Below are 22,138 nucleotides of genomic sequence, written 5' to 3'. Positions count from 1 at the left end.
GCAAGCTTGAGGGACTGAATGGCCTTTTCCCATTTGTATGTTTCGGGGAATTAGCAAAGGAACCAGGTTAAGCTTTTTCTTACTAGGTTTAGAGGTTGGTACAGTGGAATAGGAGACAGGTGGGAAAATGAGCATTGTGAGGTTAGTGATAAAAGCACCAGATCCTCATGTTATGCGAGGTTAGGAGATGAGCAGTTATGTATGGGCTGAGGTGGTGAAATCAGAGCCACAAGGGCAAATTAAGTAGAATGTTGAAAGCATCAAGGACAGGCTGCTGGGCTCTGGGAATAAACAGAGAGAATAGGACAGAAACCTTGCTAAAAGTGTCACCCTGGGAATGAGGAAGAAAGTGGTAAAGGAGTGGAAGAGAGGTGAATCAGGGTAAGAGAGCATTGGCTGAGGTTAGACAAGGAATCTGGAAGCAATGATCTGGGTGGGAAGTAAATTCTGGAATCCAATTCACTGCCAAAAAGAAAAAAACATAAATTGCAGGAAGAACTCAACAGGCCTTTTTCAGTTTTGAAGAAGATCGCTGGACCCAAAACGTTAACTCAGCGTTCTCTCAACAGATGCTGGCAGACCTGCTGAGTCTCTCCAGTAATTTCTGTTTTTGTTTCAAACTTTCATCATCTGAAATTCTTTGTTTTTTTTTCCCACTAAAAAAAGGCAGCCTTGGATCTAAATTAAAAACATCAAAATCCAAAACACCATTTTATATTTTGTTGAACACTCATTTGAGAGCAAGCATCAAGAATTCAGTAACTGACTGCAGATATTGACATTTTCCTAAAGTATAAAAGAAAACATCAATAGCATCCCAAATACGATGGCACATAGAAACAGAATGAGGACCTCCTTGCAATGACGGCTACTCTCCTTCCGATTCACAATTTTTCCGGCTGAATTATAATCAATCACTTCGTCAGAATTCAGAATTAACATTTGAAGCATCAGGAAACAATGATGCTTACCCTCATCTTGGCTCTTGTTCAACTTATGAGCTTGAACATTTCTGAACAATCGCTGAATCAGTGGGTATTTTTGGTCCTCCCCTGAATCCATCCAATTTTCTACCCATAAAACATCCAATTTTCTACCCAATAGCAAATAGAATATCTGACCAGGAGTATTGCTTCCTTCCACCATAGCATCAAAAGAACACAACTGAGCCTCACCCTTGTTTTAATTTCTACATTTACCTGAGCCTTCAGTAATGTTGGAGCAGCTTCAGCTTCCTTCATTGACATTACCAATTTTCAACTCCACCATCCACTCCATCTGAGCTAGGTGCCTTTCAACCTCTTCTGCCATAAGAACTTAAGAAATAGGAGCAGGAGTAGGCCATCTGGCCCATCCAGCTTGTGCCACTATTCAGTAAGATCATGGATGATCTTTTTGTGAACTCAGCTCTACTTACTTGCCTGCTCACATAACCCTTGAATCCCTTACTGTTCAAAAATCTATTTATCATTGCCTTAAAAACACTCAATGAGATAGCCTCAACTGCTTCATTGTGCAGGGGATTCCACAGATTCACAACCCTTTGGGTGAAGAAGTTCCTTTTCATGTCAGTCCTAAATCTGCTCCTCCTTATTTTGAGGTTATGCCTCCTAGTTCTAGTTTCACCCTCCAATGGAAACAAACACTCTGATTCTATCTTATCTATTTCCTTCATAGTTTTATGTTTCTATAAGATCTCCCCTTGTTCTTCTAAATTCCATTCAGCCATGACTTGATGCCTGTGTTGTGGAATCCTGCTGACTAATCCAGAAATGAAACAGAGATTTGAATACACGATGGGCCAGAGATCAAGAAACAAGGAAGTATTTATAGTATTTATGTCGAATAAAGTCTGTGGTTTACATTGGGCTGAGGAATCCTTTGTCTTTGCTCTTTTTCCAATGAAGTCTTGTTCCTCCAAAGGCACCCTTTTCTTTTGCAGAGGGAATCCATTCAGCTGCTCCAGCTGTTATCCTAACCATCATAAGAACATAAGAAATAGGAGCAGGAGTAGGCCATGTGGCCTTTCGAGCCTGCTCCGCTGTTCAATAAAATCATGGCTGATCTTTTCGTGGCTTCAGCTCCATTTACCCACCCTCTCACTATTGTCCTGAATTCCTTTATTGTTCAAAAGCTTTAAAAACATTCAATGAGGAAGCCTCAACGACTTAACTCGTCATGGAATTCCACGGATTCACAATCCTCTGGGTGAAGAAGTTCCTCCTCAATTTGGTCCTAAATCTGCTCCCCCTAATTTTGAGGTTATGCCCTCATGACCTAGTTTCACCCGCCAGTGGAAACACCCTCACTATTTCTATTCTATTTCCTTCATAATTTTATATGTTCTATAAGATCCCCCCTCATTCTTCTAAATTCCAATGAATATAATCCCAGCCTAATTAGTCTCTCCTCACAAGCCAATCCCCTCAACTCTGGAATCAACCTGGTGAACCCTCTCTGGTGCCAGTATATCCTTTCTCAAGTAATGAGAAGAAAACAGTACTCCAGGTGTGGCCTCACCAGCTCCTTGTGCAGCTGCAACGTAACCCCCCTGCTTTTAAACTCAACTTCCTTTAGCAATGAAGGACAAAATTCCATTTTCTTGCTTTATTACCTGTTGCACCTGCAAACCAACATTCTGTGATTCAAGTATAAGTTCACTCACATCCCTCTGCAGAGCAGCATGCTGCATTTTTAAAAATAATTCAAACAAAAGTCCTTTTTATTGTTACTCCTACCAAAATAGATCACATTCATTAACATTGTACTCCATCTGCCAGACCTTTGCCTACTCACTTAACCTATTTATGTCCTTCCACAAAGTTTCACAGTCCTCTGCACAGCCTGCTCTACCACTAATCTTAGTGTCCTTTGCAAACTTTGACACACTAAATGTGGTCCCCAACTCCGAATCGTCTATGTAAATTGTGAATAATTGCAGTCCCAACACTGTTCCCGAAGGCACACCACTGGTCACTGATCGCCAACTATAAAATCATTCATTTATCCCAGTCTTTGTTTCCTGTTAATTAACCAATCTTCTGTCCATGCCATTATCCAATGTCATGCATCCTTATTTTGTGCAGCAACCTTTTGTGCAGCATTTTGTCAAATGCCTTTTGGAAATCTAGATACACCATATTTACTGGGTCACTATTGTCTTCTGTGCTTGTAATTTCTTTGTAGAATTACATTAGCTTAGTTAAGCATGACCTGCCTTTCATGAACCCATGATGCATCTGCCCAAGGGAACAATTTCCATCTACATGTCTTGCTAATTCTTCCTTGATAATAGATTCTAGCATTTTCCCCACTACAGAAGTTAAGCTACAATTCCCAATCCTTTTGTCTATCTCCTTTTTTAAACTGTGGCGTCACATTTGTTTTCCAGTCTGCTGGAATTGCTCCAGAGTCCATCGAATTTTGGAAAATTACCACATGTGCATTTGCTATTTAGCCCACCATCTCTTTTGTTACCCTGGGATGCATTCCATCAGGGCCAAGAGACTTGTCTACCTCTAGCTCCATTCACTTGCCCAACACTACCTCTTTCATGATATTGATTATTTCCAGATCCTCATCTACCTTTGTCTTCCTTGTCAATTATTGGCATGTGATGAGTGTCCTCCACTGTGAAGACTGACACAAAATACCTATTCAATGCCTGGGCCAGTTCATCATATCCCATTACTAAATGCCCCTTCTCATCCTCTAAAGGATCACTGTTTACCTTAGCCACTCTTTTTATTTTATATATTTATAGCAACTTTTGCAATCTGTCTCTATATTCTGAACTAGTTTACTTTCATAATCTATCTTACTTTACAGTTTTTTTGTGGCTTTTGGTTGACCTTTAAAGTTTTCTCAATCTTTTAGTTTTCCCTCTAGTCTTTGCCACTTTGTATGCCTTATCTTTTTGATTTCATATCCTCCCTTATTTCCCGAGACACCTATGGCAGATTACCCCTTTTGTTACAGTTCTTCTTTTTCACTGGTATATACTTTTGCTGAGCACTTTGAAAAATTGTTTTGGAAATCCTCCGCTATTCATTAACTCTCTGACCATGAAGTCTTTGCTTCCAGTCTACTTTAGCCAACTCCTCCCTCATTCTGTTGTAGTCTCCTTTGTTTAAGCACAGGACCCTGGTATTGGATTTTATCTTGGCACTTTCCATCTGTATTCCAAGTTCAACCATACTGTGATCGCTTCTTTCAAGAGGACCCCTAACTATGAGGTCATTAATTATTCCTGTCTCATTATACAGGACCAAATCTAGGATAGCTTGTTCCCTTGTCAGTTCTATTACATACTGTTCAAGAAATCTGTGGTGGATATTTTCAATGAACTCCTCCTCAAGGCTATCCTGACTGACCCTGCTTTGACCAATCAACATGCAGATTAAAATCCTGCATGATAATTGCCGTACCATTTTTACAGGCATTAGTTATTTCTTTGCTAATTGCCCACCCCAGTGTGATATTATTTGGTGGCCTATAGACTACACCTATCAATGACTTTTTCTTCTTAGAATTTCTACTTTCCACCCAAATGGATTCAACCTTATTCTTGGTAGACCCTAAGTTTACAAATGATACAAAGACAGTTGGGGGACAGATAGCATCAAGGAGGTGGGGAGGCTGCAGAAAGCTTTGGACAAGTTAGAAGAGTGGGAAAGTGTGAGGTGATGCACTTTGGTAGGAAGAATACATGACTTATGTTCTAAATGGGGAGAACATTCGGAAGTCTAAAGTGCAAAGAGGCTTGGGGGTCTAGTCCAGGATCCTCTGAAGATAAACTTGCAGATTGAGTCAGTAGTTAGGAAGGCACATGCAATGATGGCATTTATTTTGAGAGGACTTGAATATAAAAGCAGGGCTGTACTTCTGAGGCCCTATGAGATTCTGGTCAAATCTTATTTTGGAGTATTGTGCACAGTGTTGGGCCCCATATCTCAGGAAGGATGCCTGGACCGTGTTCAGAGGACATTCATGAGAATGGTCCCAGGAATGAACAGCTTAACATATGAGGAACATTTGAGGACTCTGGGTTTATTCTCGATGGAGTTTCGAAGGATGAAAGGGGATCTAATTGAAACATACAGAATACTGAATAGCCTGGACAGAGAGTATGTTTGGAAGATTTTTCCATTGGTAAGAGAGACGAGGAGCCAAGGCATAGCCTTAGAGTAAAGGGAAGGTCTTTTAGAATGGAGATAAGGAAAGACATCTTCAGGCAGAGAGTGGTAAATCTATGGAATTCATTGCCACAGAATGCTTTGGAGACCAGGTCATTGAGTATATTTAAGACTGAGATAGATAGGTTCTTGATTATCAAGGGTTACGGGGAGAAAGTGGGACAATGTGGTTGAGAAATATATCAGCTATGATTGAATGACGGAGCGGACTCAATGGGCTGAATGGAGTAATTTCTGCATCTGTGTCCTTTGGTCTTATATCATCTCACACCACTACCCTGATGTCTTCCTTAAATATCAGAGCTACACTAACTCCCTTATTCCTCCTATCTCTCCTTCTGAATAGTCTGATACCTCTGGATGTTTAACTCCCACACATGACCATTTTGCAACCATGTCACTGTAATGACTACTAAATTATACTCATTCATGAAGATTTGAGCCATTAACACATCTACCTCGTTTTGAATGCTACGAGCATTTAGTTAAAGAGCCTTTATGCTAGTTTTTATACCTCTGTGAATTCTAACATCTCCATTAATGAATATCTCCTGAGTTATCCTCCCTTTCAACTTCTTTCATAGTCTGCCATGTAGTTAAACAGTCCTGCACACATGGCTGAGCAGTGGCAGATGGAGTTTAATTTAGATACATGTAAGGTGCTCATTTGGAAAAGCAAATCTTAGCAGGACTTATACACTTAATGGTAAGGTCCTGGGGAGTGTTACTGAACAAAGAGACCAAAGAATGCAGGTTCATAGTTCCTTGAAAGTGGAGTTGCAGGTAGATAGGATAGTGAAGAAGGCATTTGGTATAGTTTCCTTTATTGGTCAGAGCATTGAGTGTTGGAGTTGGGAGGTCATGTCACGGCTTACAGGAGATTGGTTCGCCACTTTTGGAATCTTCGGTGCAATTCTGGTCTTCCTATCAAAAGGATATTGTGAAACTTGAAAAGGTTCAGAAAAGATTTACAAGGATGTTCGAGGATTTGAGTTGCAGAGAAAGGCTGAAAAGGCTTGGGCTATTTTCCCTGGAGCATCGGCGGCTGAGGGGTGACCTTAAGGGGTTTATAAAATCATGAGGAGTATGGGTAGAACAAATAGACAAGGTCTTTTCTCTGGGATTGGGGGAGTCCAGAACTAAAGGGCATAGATTTAGGGAGAGGGGAAAGATTTAAAAGGAACCACCATTTTTACGCATGTATGGAGGTTGGCACAATTGCAACACTTGAAAGGCATCTGGATGGGTATATGAATAGGAATGGTTTAGAGGGGAATGGGCCAAGTGCTGGCTAATGGGACTAGATCAGGTTAGGATATCTGGTCAGCAAGGATGAGTTGGACCAAAGAGTCTGTTTCCTTGCTGTACATCTCTATGACTTTATGACTGTATGTTAACCTGCAGCTTACCTTTCTATTTACCATCAGACTTCCTGTCATTTCCCCCTTTCCTTACCCCTGATTTAATGTCCTAGTGACCACCCGATTCATCCTTCTCACGAGAACACTGGTTCCAGATCAGTTCAGGTGGAAACCGTCCCATCGGTACAGATCCCTCCTGTTCCGAAACTGGTGCCAGTGCCCATGAAATGGAACTCCTCTTTCCTACGCCACTCCTTTAGCCATCCGTGTCTGTTGGTGGAGGTCTGAGCATATTTGCTCACGCTCCCCTATTCAGCATCTGCTCTCATTGTCTCCACATGTTGCTGGAGGTTTGTTACACATGCTTCATTGTTTCCTTTATTACAGCTCTCCCACTTTAATTAATGGGGTACCCACTGCCAGTTAGCAGTCAACATTGTTGACTCACCCATTTTCCTACAAAGTGTATCAAGTGGCAGTCAGTGCTTTCCCTATAAGAAAAAAGCAAATAAGCAATAATTCCCCAATTAGGTTGGTCCTTTATAGCTGCCTTGATTGAAGTCTGTATATAGATCACCTGCCTCCCCTTTTTGCTACTGTTACAAACTACGTCTTTCACCAAATCTAGGTATCTGTGCTAATATCTGCTGTTGTGTCAATTTTTGTCTAAAAAATCGTCCAAGAAGTAATTCATAGAATCTCTACAGTGAGAAAGCAGGCTATTTGGCCCATCAAGCTCATGTTGACTTTTATGAAAAGCATCTCACCCAGACTCATTCCCTTACTCTATCCTTGTAACCCTGCATCTCCCACAGCTAACCTAAATAGCCCCTGGACACTATGGGGCAATTTAGCATGGCCAACCAACCTAACCTAAGCTTTGGACTGTGGGAGGAAACCCACACAGACATGTGGAGAATACGCAGCTATACACAGACAGTTGGCTATGGGTGGAATCAAACCCAGGTCCCTGGTGCTGTGAGGCTGTAGTGCTAAACACTGAGCCACCATGCCGCCCATGTGCCTTGGAACTTTTTATTGCTGACCATTTTATGAAATTGTGTACAATTTGGGCTTATTGGCCAAAATGATTATGGTGGTCTGATGATTGTTTCTGCAGCATTGATGGGAGTCATGCATTGAAGAATTCTGCTACAATTAAGTAAATAGTCACTCAGCAAAGTTGGATGATGAAAAGCTTAGTGTTACTCATGAATAATTATTAAATTGACCTGACAACTTACATAACACCATCTCCCAATTACACTTTCTCCAAATCCAGATCTGACAGCATATCCTTTGGGAGTGACACTGCTCCACTGCACCTGACACCTCCCCTCTACCCTGTGACCTGTCACCATTGCCACTACTCCCCCAGACCTGATGTCTCCCATGTATCCCAACCTATCCTAAACACTCTATGCATGTGACACCCTACTTGCCAGCCTGGCACATTACTTCCTAGTCACCTCCACTCTACCCACAGGGCACCTTAACTTACAGTTTTACCCTTTCACATGAGCTGGAGCTGTCAAATTGGCTGGCTGTGATGCTGGACATTACAGTTACAGAATACGGCAACTGACTGCTGTGAAACCGGGGATTATGGTTTGTCTTCTTCCTGACTACACTGTACTATGAGGGACCTAGTCAAAAAGACTGGTACTGGAAAAGCACAGCCGGTCAGGCAGCATCCGAGGGGCAGGAAAGTCGATGTTTCCGGTATAAACGCTTCATCAGGAATTCCTGATGAAGGGCTTATGCTAGAAATGTCAACTTGCCTGCTCCTCGGATCTTCCCTGACCTGCTATGCTTTTCCAGCACCACATTTTTCGACTTTGACTGTTCAGCATCTGCAATCCTCACTTTCTTACATGAGGAACCTGTCGGATTTAAAATACAACTCCGCATTTCTGAGGAGAATCTCCAATCAGAAATACTGAGCTCTTTCTTAACATTAAAAAGAAGGAACCGAATGCAATCTGAGTATGATTACCACCGCTCCAAAAATCTGGCCCAATGTGAATGACTTGCTGGTTGTGGTGAAAGGGTCAAAGAGAAAATATTACGGGAAGATACAGCTGGTAATTTATTATATTGTTGCATTTGCAGATATTACTGTTTGGCTGCAGCGGCAGCCTTGCTGAAGTATGTTGAATTCATCCAGAATACAGTTTATGCTCCAAAATCTCTAAAGGTTATTTTCAAAGGGAGTGAACAAACAGCGATGATAGATTCAGCCTCAGCTCAGCAGCTTGAACTGATCATTAACAACAGAGATCCAAGGTATAGATACAAGCAGATTATTTGAGGGAGGAATCTTCCACACCTAACCATTGTAAAGTTAGAAATAAAATGAATTATATGGCATTTTTGCTCGTCAAAAATCATGGAATGATGGAACGCAGTGAGACCTTTCAGGTCACCATTATCAATGCCAGCTCCCGCGAAGAAGCTACTCAGTTAGTCCCATTCCCCACTTTTTCCCATGATCTTGCATTTTCTCCTGTATTTAACAAATTCTTTTTAATAGTTACTGATGGATCTGCTTTGATTCCAGGTTAGTATGATTTGCTGCATAAATAAAATTTTATTCAACCTTCTCCCCAGTTCCCATGTCAGTTACCTTAAAGTATGTATTCCCCTGGTTTTCCTAGGGAAGATTTTTCTCATTATTTATTCTTTGTGAAAGTGTGATGTCATCTGTTTTGAAACTGAGATCAAAATATTTCCTAAACAGCATTAAACCAGGAACTACAAAACAAATTTCAGAGCCCAACTACAGAAGAGTAATGAAGTGCTGGTCTCTGTCTTGGAATTGGAAAACGAAGGGTGAAGGTTATTCTACAGTTCTATAAAACTCTAGTTAGACTTTTTCCACAGTAAATATGCTCAATTCTGGGCATGCATCTCAGGAAAGACATATTGATCTTGGAGAGAATGCAGCACAGATTCACCAGAATGATATTTGGGCTGATGGGGTTAATTATAAGGACAGGTTGCACAGACTAGTTCTTTGTCCCCTTGAATATAGAAGATTAAGGGATGATACAGTTGTACAGTTGAAGTATTTATGATAATTTAAGGGATTGATAGGACAGAGAGAACCTAAACTCTCTGATGGGGACTCGAGGACAAGGAGCCCAAATCATAAAATTAGAGCTGGCCATTCAGGGGTGATATCAGGAAATATTCCTTCATTCAAAGGATAATGGAAATCGGGAACTTTCTCCCCATCCCCAAAACAAATGCAGATGGAAGTCGATTGAAAACTTAAAAGTTCAGATTGATGTTTTTGTTAGACAAGGGCATAAGGGTTCTGGAAGCATGATGGATAAATGGAGTTATATTACGGATCAGTCCATGATCAATTTGAATATGAATAGTCGAGAAACTGAATGACCTCAAGCTGTTCCTGCATATCTGGGTAATAAGAATCTTCTAAGTTTTTCCATATTTTCCATGCCTCCCTTTCCCTCTGTATTCCTAGGTAACTATTGGTACACTGTCTGGGTCTGGCACACATTTTCCATCAGTTTATCTCAACTTTGATCAGTTTGTTTTGCATCACCATTGCCTTTGTTACCTAATCATAAACTTCCTCCAATGCAATGTTCACTTTTCCTTTTTTGTTTACTTCTCTGCCTATCTGTTGCTTTTTGTAAGCTGTTCATCTGTGTCACATAAAACTATAAGAAATAGAAGCTTAAGTAGTCTATTCAGTCCATTTAATCCATTGAGCCTACTCTGCAAATCAATAAGATTATGGTTATTCTGATTTTTACCATAATTCCATTCTCCTGCCTGCCTTCAATGACCCTGTCTCCACTGTTGTCCGGTTGGCAGAATTACAAAGACGAACAACCTTCTGACAGAACAAATTTTTCTTTATCGGTGCACTAAATGAGAGATGCCTTATTTTGAAATTGTGCCGCCCAGTGTAAAATTCCCCTATGAGGGAAAAGATCCTCTTATTCCCTATGAAGTGGCCCCCACCCAAATCTTAGATGCTTTTATAAGATAACCCTCTGATCCTTTTAAATTCCAACGAGTAAAGGTCCAACTTGTTCAACCTTTCTCTCTAAGATAGCCATGATATGGAGGTGCTGGTGTTGGACTGGGGTGGATAAAATTAAAAGTCATACAACACCAGTTATAGTCCAGCAGGTTTATTTGGAGATACAAGCATTCGGAGGGTGGCTTCTTGACACTCCAAAAGCTGGTATTTCCAAATAAACCTGTTGGACTATAACCTAGTGTTGTGTGACTTTTAACTTTGCCCATAAGGCAACCCCTTCATCCCAGGAATCAGCCTAGCGAACTTTTTCTGCACCATATTCAATACAAAAATATCCTTCCATAAGGAAACACAATATTCCAGGTGTGGTATCATCAATTGAGGAGCAGGAAAATCAACATTTCATGGCAAAAGCCCTGAAATTTCCTGATGAAGGGCTTTTGCCCGAAACGTCAATTCTCCTGCTCCTCGGATGCTGTCTGACCTGCTGTGCTTTTCCAGCACAACATAGTCAACTCTAATCTCCAGCATCTGCGGTCCTCATTTTTGCCCCGTGGTATCATCAATGTCCTGCACACAACTAGCTCGACTTCCCTAATTTTATTTTCCATTCACTTTAGAATAAAGGCTAAGGCATTTCATTTGCCTTTCTAATTATTTGCTGTTCCTGCATGCCAAATTTTTGCCTTTCATATACAAAACATAATAAAGTCCCATCTACTCCCCAAAACCATCATTGAGGGATGGCAATGGCCGAGTGATATTGTTGATAGACTGTCTCTATAATCCAAAAACAGGAAATTTTCTGGGCGCCCGGGTTTGAATCTTGCCATGACAGATTGTGGAAGTTGAATAAAAAAAATCTGGAATTAAGAATTTACTGTTGGCACAAACCATTGTTGATTGACAAAACAAAAGCCATTAGGTTCACTAATATCCTTTAGGGAAGCATATCTGCCATCCTTACTTGGACTGGCCGACATGTGTCACCAGACCCACAGTAACGTGGTTTGCTCTTAATTGCCCTCTGATATAGCCAAGCATGCCACTCAGAGTGACAATTGCTACAAATCCTAGTAGCACACAAACCCACCAACCCTCTCAAACAAAAACAAACAAACTTAAAAGACCCAGTACAACCCATGGTCAAAACCAACATCATCTACAAAATTCCATGCAAGGACTGCCACAAACACTACGTAGGACAAACAGGAAGAAAGTTACCCACCAGGATACATGAACACCAGCTAGCCACAAAAAGACACGACCTTCTCTCCCTCGTAGCCCTACACACGGATGAAAAAAAACCACCATTTCGACTGGGACAACACATCTATCCTGGGACAGGCTAAGCAAAGACATGCCAGAGAATTCCTAGAGGCCTGGCACTCCAACCACAACGCCATAAACAAACACATAGATCTAGCTGCCATCTATCAACCCCTCAGAAAACAAAGGGGAAATGACATCACCACAAACCCCAGGAACACCATCCAGGAGAAAGATATAAATCGAAAGCAGGAACAACAGCTTCGCTTCACTTGGAGGTTGCCACTGATGATGTTATTGAGCCAGGTAATGAAACGTCTGGATATCAAACCTACAGCTCAGGGAGCAAACCTAGACCCTAAATTGCTACACAGTTTCAATAATGAAATGAAGCTAGATGAACCATTTGGACTTGTCAAACAATAGCCTGACATAGTCATATTCATGGAATCATGGAGACAATCTCCCAGATACAACCATCACCATCCCTCAATATGTCCTGTCCCACTGCAGGACAGACCCAGCAGAGGCGGTGGCACAGTGGTATATAGTCAGGAAGGAGTTGCCCTGGGAGGCCTCAACATTGACTCTGGATTTCATGAAGTTTAAGGCATCATGTTAAATACAGTCAAGGAACCCTCGTGCTGATTACTACATAGTATCTTCCCTCAGCTGATGAATCAGTACTGCTTCAAGTTGAACAACATTTGGAGGAAGCACTGAGGGTGACAAGGGCTCAGTAGCTGCTGGAGTGGATAGGTGGCAGGTGGTGAGGGAAGCAATAAAGGGAAAACATACTTGATCTCATCTTTACTAGTCTACCAGCTGCAGAAGTATCATTAGGTCCTTGAACAGTCCTTGTGGAGACTTCATATTGAGAGTACCTTCATCATATTAAAAGTCATAGAGTCCTATAGCATGGAGACAGGCCCTTTGGCCCAAACTGGTCCATGCTGACCAAAGTGTCCATCCATACTAATCCTATTTCCCTGCACTTGGCCCATATCCTTTGAATCCTTTCCTATCCATGTGTTTGTCCACCTCAACCACTTCCGTTGGCAGCTCATTCCATATTTCATAGCTTCATAGTAAAAGAAGTAGGAGTAGACCATTTAGTCTGTTGAGTCTGCTCTGCCATTCATTGAGATCATGTCTGATCTATCCATTGTCTCAGCTCCTCTGATCTGCATTATCCCCATAACCCTTAATTCCCCTACCATTCAAAAACCCATCCAACTGTGTCTTGAATACATGTAATGAAGCTGCCCCTACTGCTTCCTTGGGCAGACAATTCCATAGATTCATTACTCTTTGGAAGAAGCAGATCCTCCTCACCTGTGGCCTAAATCTACTCCCTCTAATCTTGAGGCCATGTCCTCCATCCTAATCTCACCCATCAGTGGAAACAACTTGCCTGCCTCTATCTTATCTATCCCTGTCATAATTTTATATGTTTCTATAAGATACCCTCTCATTCTTCTAAATTCTCACGAATACACTCCCAGGCGGTTCAATCTCTCCTCATAGGGTAATTCCCTCATCTTTGGAATCAACCTGGTGAACCTACTCTATACCACCGCCAAAGCCAATATATCCTTCCTCAAGTAAGGAGACCAGAACTATGCACAATATTCCAGGTACAGCCTCACCAACACTTTGGACAATTGCAGCAAAACCTCCCTGCTCTTAAATTCAGTCCCTCTAATAATGAAAGCCAATATTCCATTTGCCTTCCTGATTACCTGTTGCAACAGCAAATCAACTTATGTATGAGTACTCCTAAGTCCCTCTGCACAACAGCATGCTGCAATTCTTCACCATTTAAATAATACTCTGACCTACTACTTTTATTTCCAAAGTGGATAACCACAAACTTACCTCCATCTGCTAGACCCTTGCCCACTCACTTCACCTATCTAAATCTCTCTGCAGACCCTCCACACCCTCTGCACAGTCTGCCTTTCCACTCAATTTAGTGGCATTGGGAAACTTGGATACAATACATTCAGTCTCCTCTTCCAAATCATTTATATACATCATGAACGGTTGCAGGTCCAAGAGCAACCCCTGTGGCACCCCACTCACCACTGATCTCCAACTACAGACACACTCATTTATCCCAATTATCTGCTTTCTATTAGTTAACCAGCCCTCTATCCATGCTAGTATCCATTCCCTGTAACTCCATGCATTCTTATGCATGAGTCTTTTATGTGGCACCTTTTCAAATGCATTCTGGACATTCAAGTATACAACATTCACCTGTTTTCCTCCATTCACTACGCTTATTACATCCTCAAAGAACTCCAGTAAGTTTGTCAAATATGATCTTCCTTTCCTGAATCCATGCTGCGTCTGCATGATGGAACACTTTCCATCCAGATGTCTCACTATTTTTCTTTAATGATAGCCTCCGGCATTTTTCTGACTACAGATGTTAAGCTAACTGGCCTAAAGTTACCTGCCTTTTGCCTACACCCTGTTTGTTCCACTACAATCCTTAAGTTCGCCATGAAACTCCATGATTTTACTTTACAAAATGCAAGACCTCGCACTTATTTATATTAAACTCATTTGTCATTTCTTGGCACACTTCCCCGGCTGATCAAGGTCCTGCTGCAATTTCTGATAACCTTCCTCACTTTCCACAGTACCGTCTAATTTAGTGTCATCAGCAAACTTACTAATCATATCTTGTACATTCTCATCCAAAATCATTGGGATAGATAACAAACAGTAATGGGGCCAGCACCGACTCCGAGGCACTCCACCAGTTACAGATCTCCAGTCTGACAAGCATACTTCCACTATTACCCTCTGTTTCCTACCATTAAGTCAATTGTGTATCCAATTTGAAAATGTGTTGCTGGTTAAAGCACAGCAGGTTAGGCAGCATCCAAGGAATAGGAAATTTGACGTTTCGGGCATAAGCCCTTCATATCTTAGCCTGCTTGGCACACTCTCCTCATTCCTGATGAAGGGCTTATGCCCGAAACGTCGAATTTCCTATTCCTTGGATGCTGCCTAACCTGCTGTGCTTTAACCAGCAACACATTTTTCAACTGTGATCTCCAGCATCTGCAGACCTCATTTTTTACCCTGTGTATCCAATTTGTCAGCTTGCCCTGGATTCCATGCAATCTAATCTTCCAGAGCAACGTACCATGTGCAACCTTATCAAGGCCTTACTGAAATCCATATAGACCACGTTTACCGTCCTGCCCTCATCAACCTTCCTGGTCACTTCATCAAAGAACTCTACCAAATTTGTGAGGCATGATCTCCCACTCACAAAGCAATGCTGACTACTCCTAATCAGGCCCTGTCATTCCAAATGCATGTATTTTTTGTCCCTCAGAATTTTCTCAAGTAACTTACCCACCACAAATGTAACACTTACTGGTTTGTAGTTCCCAGGTTTTTCTTTGCAGCCCTTCTTGAACAATGACACAACATTCACTATCCTCAAGTCTTCCTGGACCTCACCCATGGCTAATGATGATGCAAAAATATCATCCAGGGCCGTCGTAATGTTATATGGCACTATCACTGTGCTAAATGAATCAGACTTCAAACAGATCTAGCAACTCAAGACTGGGAATCCATGATGGGCTGTGATCAGTCAACAGCAGCAAAATTGTACTCACGCAAAATCTGCAACCTCATGGACCAGCACATCCCCTACTCAACTATTACCATCAAGCCAGGGGATTAACCCTCGTTCAATAGAGAGTGCAAGAGAGCATGCCAGGAACAGCACAGATGTCATCCTGGTGAAGCTACCAAACAGGACTACTTGCATGCCCAATAGTATAAACAGCAAATGATCGAGCTAACAGATCTCACAACCAATGGATCAGATCTAAGCTGTGCAGTCCTGCCATATCCAGTCATGAATTTACTGGACAGTTAACTCACTGGAAGAGTAGCCTCCACAAATATTCTTAACCTCAATAATGGAAGAACCCAGTACATTACTGCAAAAGATAAGGCTGAACCAGTCATAGCAATATTCAACCAGAAGTGCTGAGTGGATGATCCATCTCAGCCTCATCCAGTGATCCCCAGCATCACAGTTGCCAGTTTTCAGTCAATTCGATTCACTCTATGTAATATGAAGAAACAGTTGAAAGCAGTGTATACTGCAAGGTTTTGGTCCCTGATTACATCCTGGCAAGAGTACTGAAGGCTTGTGCTCCAGAACTAGCTGCTCCACTAGCCAAGTTATTTCATTACAGCTACAACACTGGCATCTACCCAACAATATGGAAAACTGCCAAGGTATGTCTGGTACATAAGATTTAACTTGGCCTATTACCACCCCATCAGTCTACTCTCAGTCATTAGTAAAGTGATGAAAGGTGTCATCATCAGTCCTATGAAGCAAATGTTTAGCAATGACCTGCTCAGTGACGCCCAGTTCTACCAGGACCACTCAGTTCCTGACCTCATTAAAGCTGATATTACTGGTGAGCTTTTTGTTGCCTTTTGTTGTTCTTTGTAAGCTTCCTAATCCTGTGGTTTCCCACTGCCCTTTGCCACATTATATGTTTTTTGCTTTTATGTTTTGGAGAAAGTGAGGACTGCAGAAGCTGGAGATAAGAGTTAAGAGTGTGGTGCTGGAAAAGCACAGCAAGTCAGGCAGCACTCGAGGAGAGATGGACAGGTCCGGAGGGCGGTGCCGAGTTGGAGGCTTGAGACTGGGATAATGTGGGGAGAGGGGAAATGAGGAAGCTGTTGAAATCCTGTATGGTTGCAGTGTCCCAAGACAGAATATGAGGCTTCCCTCCTCCAGTGTGTCGGGTGGTAATGGTTTGGTGGTGGAGTAGACCTAGGACCTGCACAAGCCACAAGCCTCATTCCTGATGAAGGGCTTCTGCCCGAAATGTTGATTCTCCTGCTTCTCAGATGCTGCCTGACCTGCTGTGCTTTTCCAGCACCACACTCTCAACTCTGATCTCCAGCTTCTGCTTTTATGCTTTCCCTGACTTCCCTAGTCAGCCATGGTTGCTTCATCCTCATTATACCATTCTTCTTTTTCCTGGGAATGAATTCTTACTGTGTCTCCTGAAGTACACCCAGATACTCCTGCCATTGCTGTTCTGCTGTCTTTCCTGCTAGGCACCTCTCCCAGTTAATTCTGCCAGCTCCTCCCTCATGTCTCTGTAGATGCCTTTATTCAGCAGTAATACTGTTACCTGTGATTCTATTTTCTCCCTCTCAAATTGCATTCTTCCACCTTTAATTTAACCCTCCACCCCCACCAAATTCCTTTTGAACCATCTAAACCTTGGAATATCCAACAACCATTCCTATCCCCTGTGATATCTAAGTCTCCAATCATATTATGATCACTGCCTCCTAAGGGTTCCTTCACCTTAAGTTCCCTTATCAAGTCTACCACATCACACAACACTAAAGTCAGTGTGATGGGTTGAAGTGTGTCTTTTTTAATGCAAGAAGTGTCAGGAATAAGGGTGATCAATTCAGAGCATGGGTTCCACATACTTGGAACTATGTGTTGTGGTCATTATGGAGACTTGGATATCACAGGGGGCAGGATGTTCCAAGGTTTAGATGGTTCAAAAAGAATTGGCTGGGGGCGCGGTGGGGGGGAGGGGTGTTAAGTAAAATAAGTGGAGGAGTGTTATTGCTAATCAGGGATTGTGTCACAGGCTGCAGAAAAGGACGTCATTAAGGAGGGTTTGTCAACAGAGAGACTATGGGTGGAAGTCAGATACAGGAAAGGAGCAGTCATTTTATTGGGAGATTTCTACAGCCCCCCCCCAACAGAGGGGTAGCAACAGAGACATGGAGGAACAGATTGGGAGACAGGTTTTGGAAAGGTGCAGAAGTAACACCCTATTTTGGGTGACTTTAACTTCCCTAATTTTGATTGGAACCTCTTTCGTTCAAAAAGTTTAGATGGAGCATTTTTGGAAAGGTGCAGAAATAACACCCTGTTTTGGGTGACTTTAACTTCCCTAGTTTTAATTGGAACCTCTTTCGTTCAAAAATTTTGGATGGAGCATTTTTTGTCAGGTGTGTCTCGGAAGGGTTCCTGACATAATATGTAAATAGGCCAACGAGTGGGGAGGCCATATGGATTTGGTGCTTGACAAAGAACCATGCCAGGTGTCAGATCTCTCGGTGGGAGAGCATTTCAGTGACAGTGATCACAACTCCTTGACCTTTACTACACTAATGGAGAGGTATAGGAGCAGACAGTATGGGAAATATTTAATTGGGGGAGGGTGAATTACAATGCTATTTATCAGGAACTGGGGCACCTAACTTGGGGACAGAAATATGGGGGTTCTTTAGGAAGCCCTAGCTGATAGTGCTGGACAGGTTAGTCCCACTGAGACAAGGAAGGGATGGAAGTTTGAAAGAACCTTGGGTGACAAGGGATGTGCAATATCTAGTCAAGAGGAAGAAGGAAGCTTACTTAAGGTTGAGGATGCAAAGATCGGATAGGGCTTTAGAGGGTTACAAGGTAGCCAGGAAGGAACTGAAGAATGGACTTAGGAGATCTAGAAGGGGGCATGAAAAAGCTTTAGCGAGTAGGACTAAGGAAAACCCTAAGGTGTTCAGCACTTAAGTGAGGAACAAGAGGATGTTCAGAGTGAGGATAGGGCTGATCAGGGCTAGTGGAGGGAACTTGCGCCTGGAGCCGGAGGAGGTGGTGGAGGGGTCCTTAATGAGTACTTTGCTTCAGTATTCATTACTGAGAGGGTCCTTGACATTTCTGAGGACGGCAAGAAACAGACTGATATGCTAGAACAGGTTGATGTTAGGAAGGAGGATGTGCTGAAAATTTTGAAAAAACATGAGGATAGATAAATTCTCTTGGCTAGAGTTACTACAGGAAGCGAGGGAAGAGATTGCTGCACCTTTGGCAATGATCTTTGCATTTTCACTGTCCACTGGAATAGTGCCAGATGATTGGAAGGTGGCAAATGTTATTGCTTTGTTCACGAAAGGGAATAGGGATAATCCTGGGAATAATAGACCTGTCAGTCTTACGTCAGTGATGGGCAAAGTATTGATGAGGATTATGAGACTCAGGATTTATGATTATTTGGAAAACCTGTCAGCATGGTTTTGTGAGGGGCAGGTCATATCTCACAAACTGAACTGAATCCTTTGAGGATGTGACAAAAGACATTGATGAAGGTAGAGCATGGATGTGGTGTACACAGATTTTAGCAAGGTGTTTGATAAGGTTCCCCATGGTAGGTTCATTCAGAAAGTAAGGAGGCATGAGAAACAGGGAAATCTGGCTGTCTGGATACAGAATTGGTTGGCCCATAGAGGGTGGTGGTAGATGGAAAGTATTCAGCCTAGAGCTCGGTGACTGGTGGTGTTCTGCAGACACAAAGAGTGTCTCCAAGCCAGTCACCATCCTGATTTAGAAATGTGTCACTCTTCTTTACTGTCACTGGGTCAAAATCCTGGAATTCCCTCCCTAATAGCATTGTAGGTCTCCTTACTGCCCATGGGCTGCAGGGGCTCAGAAAGGCAGCTGACTCCTACCTTCTCACGGTGCAACAATGGACAGGCAATAAATGTCAGCTAACCAGCAAAACCCATGTTCCATGAGTGAATCAATCTAAAAACGTTCTAGTTATTCAAAACTTGAGGTAATTTTCCTTCCCTACCAGATCTGCATGTTTCATTTAACTGTTCCAGTCTCATAAGCTGTGATGCTTTTTTTCCCACGAGCACTCACGCTACCAAGATTTTCTCAAACTTCCATTAAAAATGTTTGCAGATTTACAATGAAATATCTCTCCTCTGGAAGTTTTCATAAAATACAACCTTTACATTGAGAAAACCTATTCCCTTAACTGTCTTCAACAATCTCTGTTTCTAGGAGAATGTATTAAGACTATAAGAAATAGAGCCAGGAGTATACCTTCCAGCTACTCAAGCCTGCTGGTCCAACATTCCTTGATACATGGCTGATCCAACAGTCCTCATTCCACTTTCTTGCCCCTTTCCCTGTAGCTCTTGATTCTCCAACTGATCAAGAATCTATCTCAGTTTAAACATACTCTGTCTCTACAGCACTCTGTGGCAAGGAGTTCCAAAGACTGACAACTCTGAGAGAAGAAATTCCTCCTCATCTCAGTCTTAAATTGACAATCCTTTATTCTGAGACTGTGGTTCTAAATTCTCCCAAAAGGGAAACATCCTCTCAGTATTTAAGAATCCTTTATGTGTCAGTGAGATCACTTCTCATTCTAAACTTCAGTGAGTAGAGTTCCAATCTGTTTAATCTTTGCTCATAAGACAACACCTCCCGATCAGGAAGCATCTGAGTAAACCAACTACCTTCTTGCCTCTGATTTCAGTCAGGCTTCTTTTGAACTGCTTCTGATTAAATGAGAAGAAATCTTACTTATTTTAGCTTCAGCTAAGCTAATGAAAAACTTCTCCTGTTTTAAAACCCCACAATATAAGAAAGTCTCCATTAATCCACCAGAAGGCCTCCAGTCATCAGCTCTTTGACACATACTGGTTTAAAATCATGGTTCTGAAAAAAAACGATCATCAAACCCCTTTACACAAGTAAACCAAATCTGTATATCACTAGGTTAAACCTCAAATTCTGAAAAATTATAAACATATATAAATGACACACATAAATGACACATCACTATATCCTCCTCACAACTTGCTTTCGTATTTGTCACCTTCTTGTTCTGATGAAGGAATAAATCATTGACTTGAAACTTTCTCCCCACTGCATTCATCTTCCCTCAGTATGGCTGCCAAACCCCACAAAAGTTGCCACATTGTCTCCAAAATACTGCTCTGTGCATTAAAGAAAGGGAGAATAGTCTCAGGCTAGGGAGCTGAATGGTCTCCTCCTGTTCCTGGCAGTTGCTTTATTGAGTCATGATTTATTTGTTTTTCCGCGGTTTTGTTTTGCAGAAATAATCATACACTATATGGTGTCCTGAACTACACAAAGACAGCTGGAGGGAGTCGCAGACTTCGCTCAAACATCTTGGAGCCCCTGGTTGATGTGGAAACCATTAACACAAGATTGGACTGTGTCCAAGAACTCCTGGAGGATGAGGATCTCTTCTTCAGCCTTCAGTCCGGTCAGTCTGCTTGTTGTTTTCTGGCAATATTAGGTATATAGCAGTAAGATTATGAAAGGGTTGAGATAGGAAAAAAAACATTATTTCTGCTTTCGCGATTAGAACTTGGTGCCAAAAGTATAAGCTGAAAATGTGTTGCTGGTTAAAGCACAGCAGGTTAGGCAGCATCCAAGGAACAGGAAATTCGACGTTTCAGGCACAAGCCCTTCATCAGGAATGAGGAGAGTGTGCCAGGCAGGCTAAGATAAAAGGTAGGGAGGAGGGACTTGGGGGAGGGGCGATGGAGATGTGATAGGTGGAAGGAGGTCAAGGTGAGGGTGATAGGCCGGAGTGGGGTGGGGGCGGAGAGGTCAGGAAGAAGATTGCAGGTTAGGAGGGCAGTGCTGAGTTGAGGGAACCGACTGAGACAAGGTGGGGGGAGGGGAAATGAGGAAACTGGAGAAATCTGAGTTCAAAAGTATAAGGTCATCACTAATAAATCCAATAGGAAATTCAAGAGAAATTTCTTTTTCACAGGAGAATGTAGAATTCACTAATATAGGGAGTAGCTGAGATAAACAGCGAAAAATGCATTTAAGGGAAAATGATAAATCCTGATAAACTGGATAGATAAAAATCAAATGATTCCACAGCCAATGGGTCAGATTTAAACTCTACAGTCCTGCCTCATCTAGTAATGAATTATGATGAGTAATTAAACAATAGAACAGTGCTTGGCATTTCTGCCTCACAGCTCCAGGGACCGGATTTGATTCCAGCCATGGGCAACTGTGTGGAGTTTGCATGTTCTCCCCATGTCTGTGTGGGTTTCCTCTAGGTCCTCTGGTTTCCTCCCACATCTAAAGATGCACAGATTAGGTGGATTGGCAATGCTAAAAATTGCCCCATGGTGTCCAGGGATGTGCAAGTTAGATGGGTTAGCCTTGGTAGAAAACCACATGCAGGGTTATGTGGTCTGGATGGGATGTTCTTCAGAGAATTGGTGCAGATGTGATGGGCCAAATGGTCTCTTTCTGCACCATGGTAATTTTATGATTCTATAAACTCGTTGGAGGAGGAGATTCCACAAATATTCTATCCTCAGTGATGAGGGAGCCCACCACATTGATGCACAAGAAACATTTACATCCACCTTCAGCCCAAAGTGCTGACCCACACATCTTCACAGATGCCAGTCTGTAG

General features: G+C 42.2%; 1 protein-coding gene across 1 annotated transcript in view; it reads left to right on the top strand.

Annotated features, from left to right (window-relative positions):
• Positions 1-22,138, top strand: part of msh4 (mutS homolog 4) — a 126,851-nt gene that overhangs the window by 33,673 nt on the left and 71,040 nt on the right. Inside the window, exons 6-7 of the mRNA XM_060830028.1 lie at positions 8,669-8,842; positions 20,784-20,956. Of these exons, the coding sequence (XP_060686011.1) occupies positions 8,669-8,842; positions 20,784-20,956 (347 nt within the window). The remainder of the gene's footprint in view (positions 1-8,668; positions 8,843-20,783; positions 20,957-22,138) is intronic.

This window comes from Hemiscyllium ocellatum, chromosome 9, assembly GCF_020745735.1.
Source record: "Hemiscyllium ocellatum isolate sHemOce1 chromosome 9, sHemOce1.pat.X.cur, whole genome shotgun sequence".
NCBI lineage: Eukaryota > Metazoa > Chordata > Chondrichthyes > Orectolobiformes > Hemiscylliidae > Hemiscyllium > Hemiscyllium ocellatum.
This window is presented reverse-complemented; position numbering and strand designations above follow the sequence as displayed.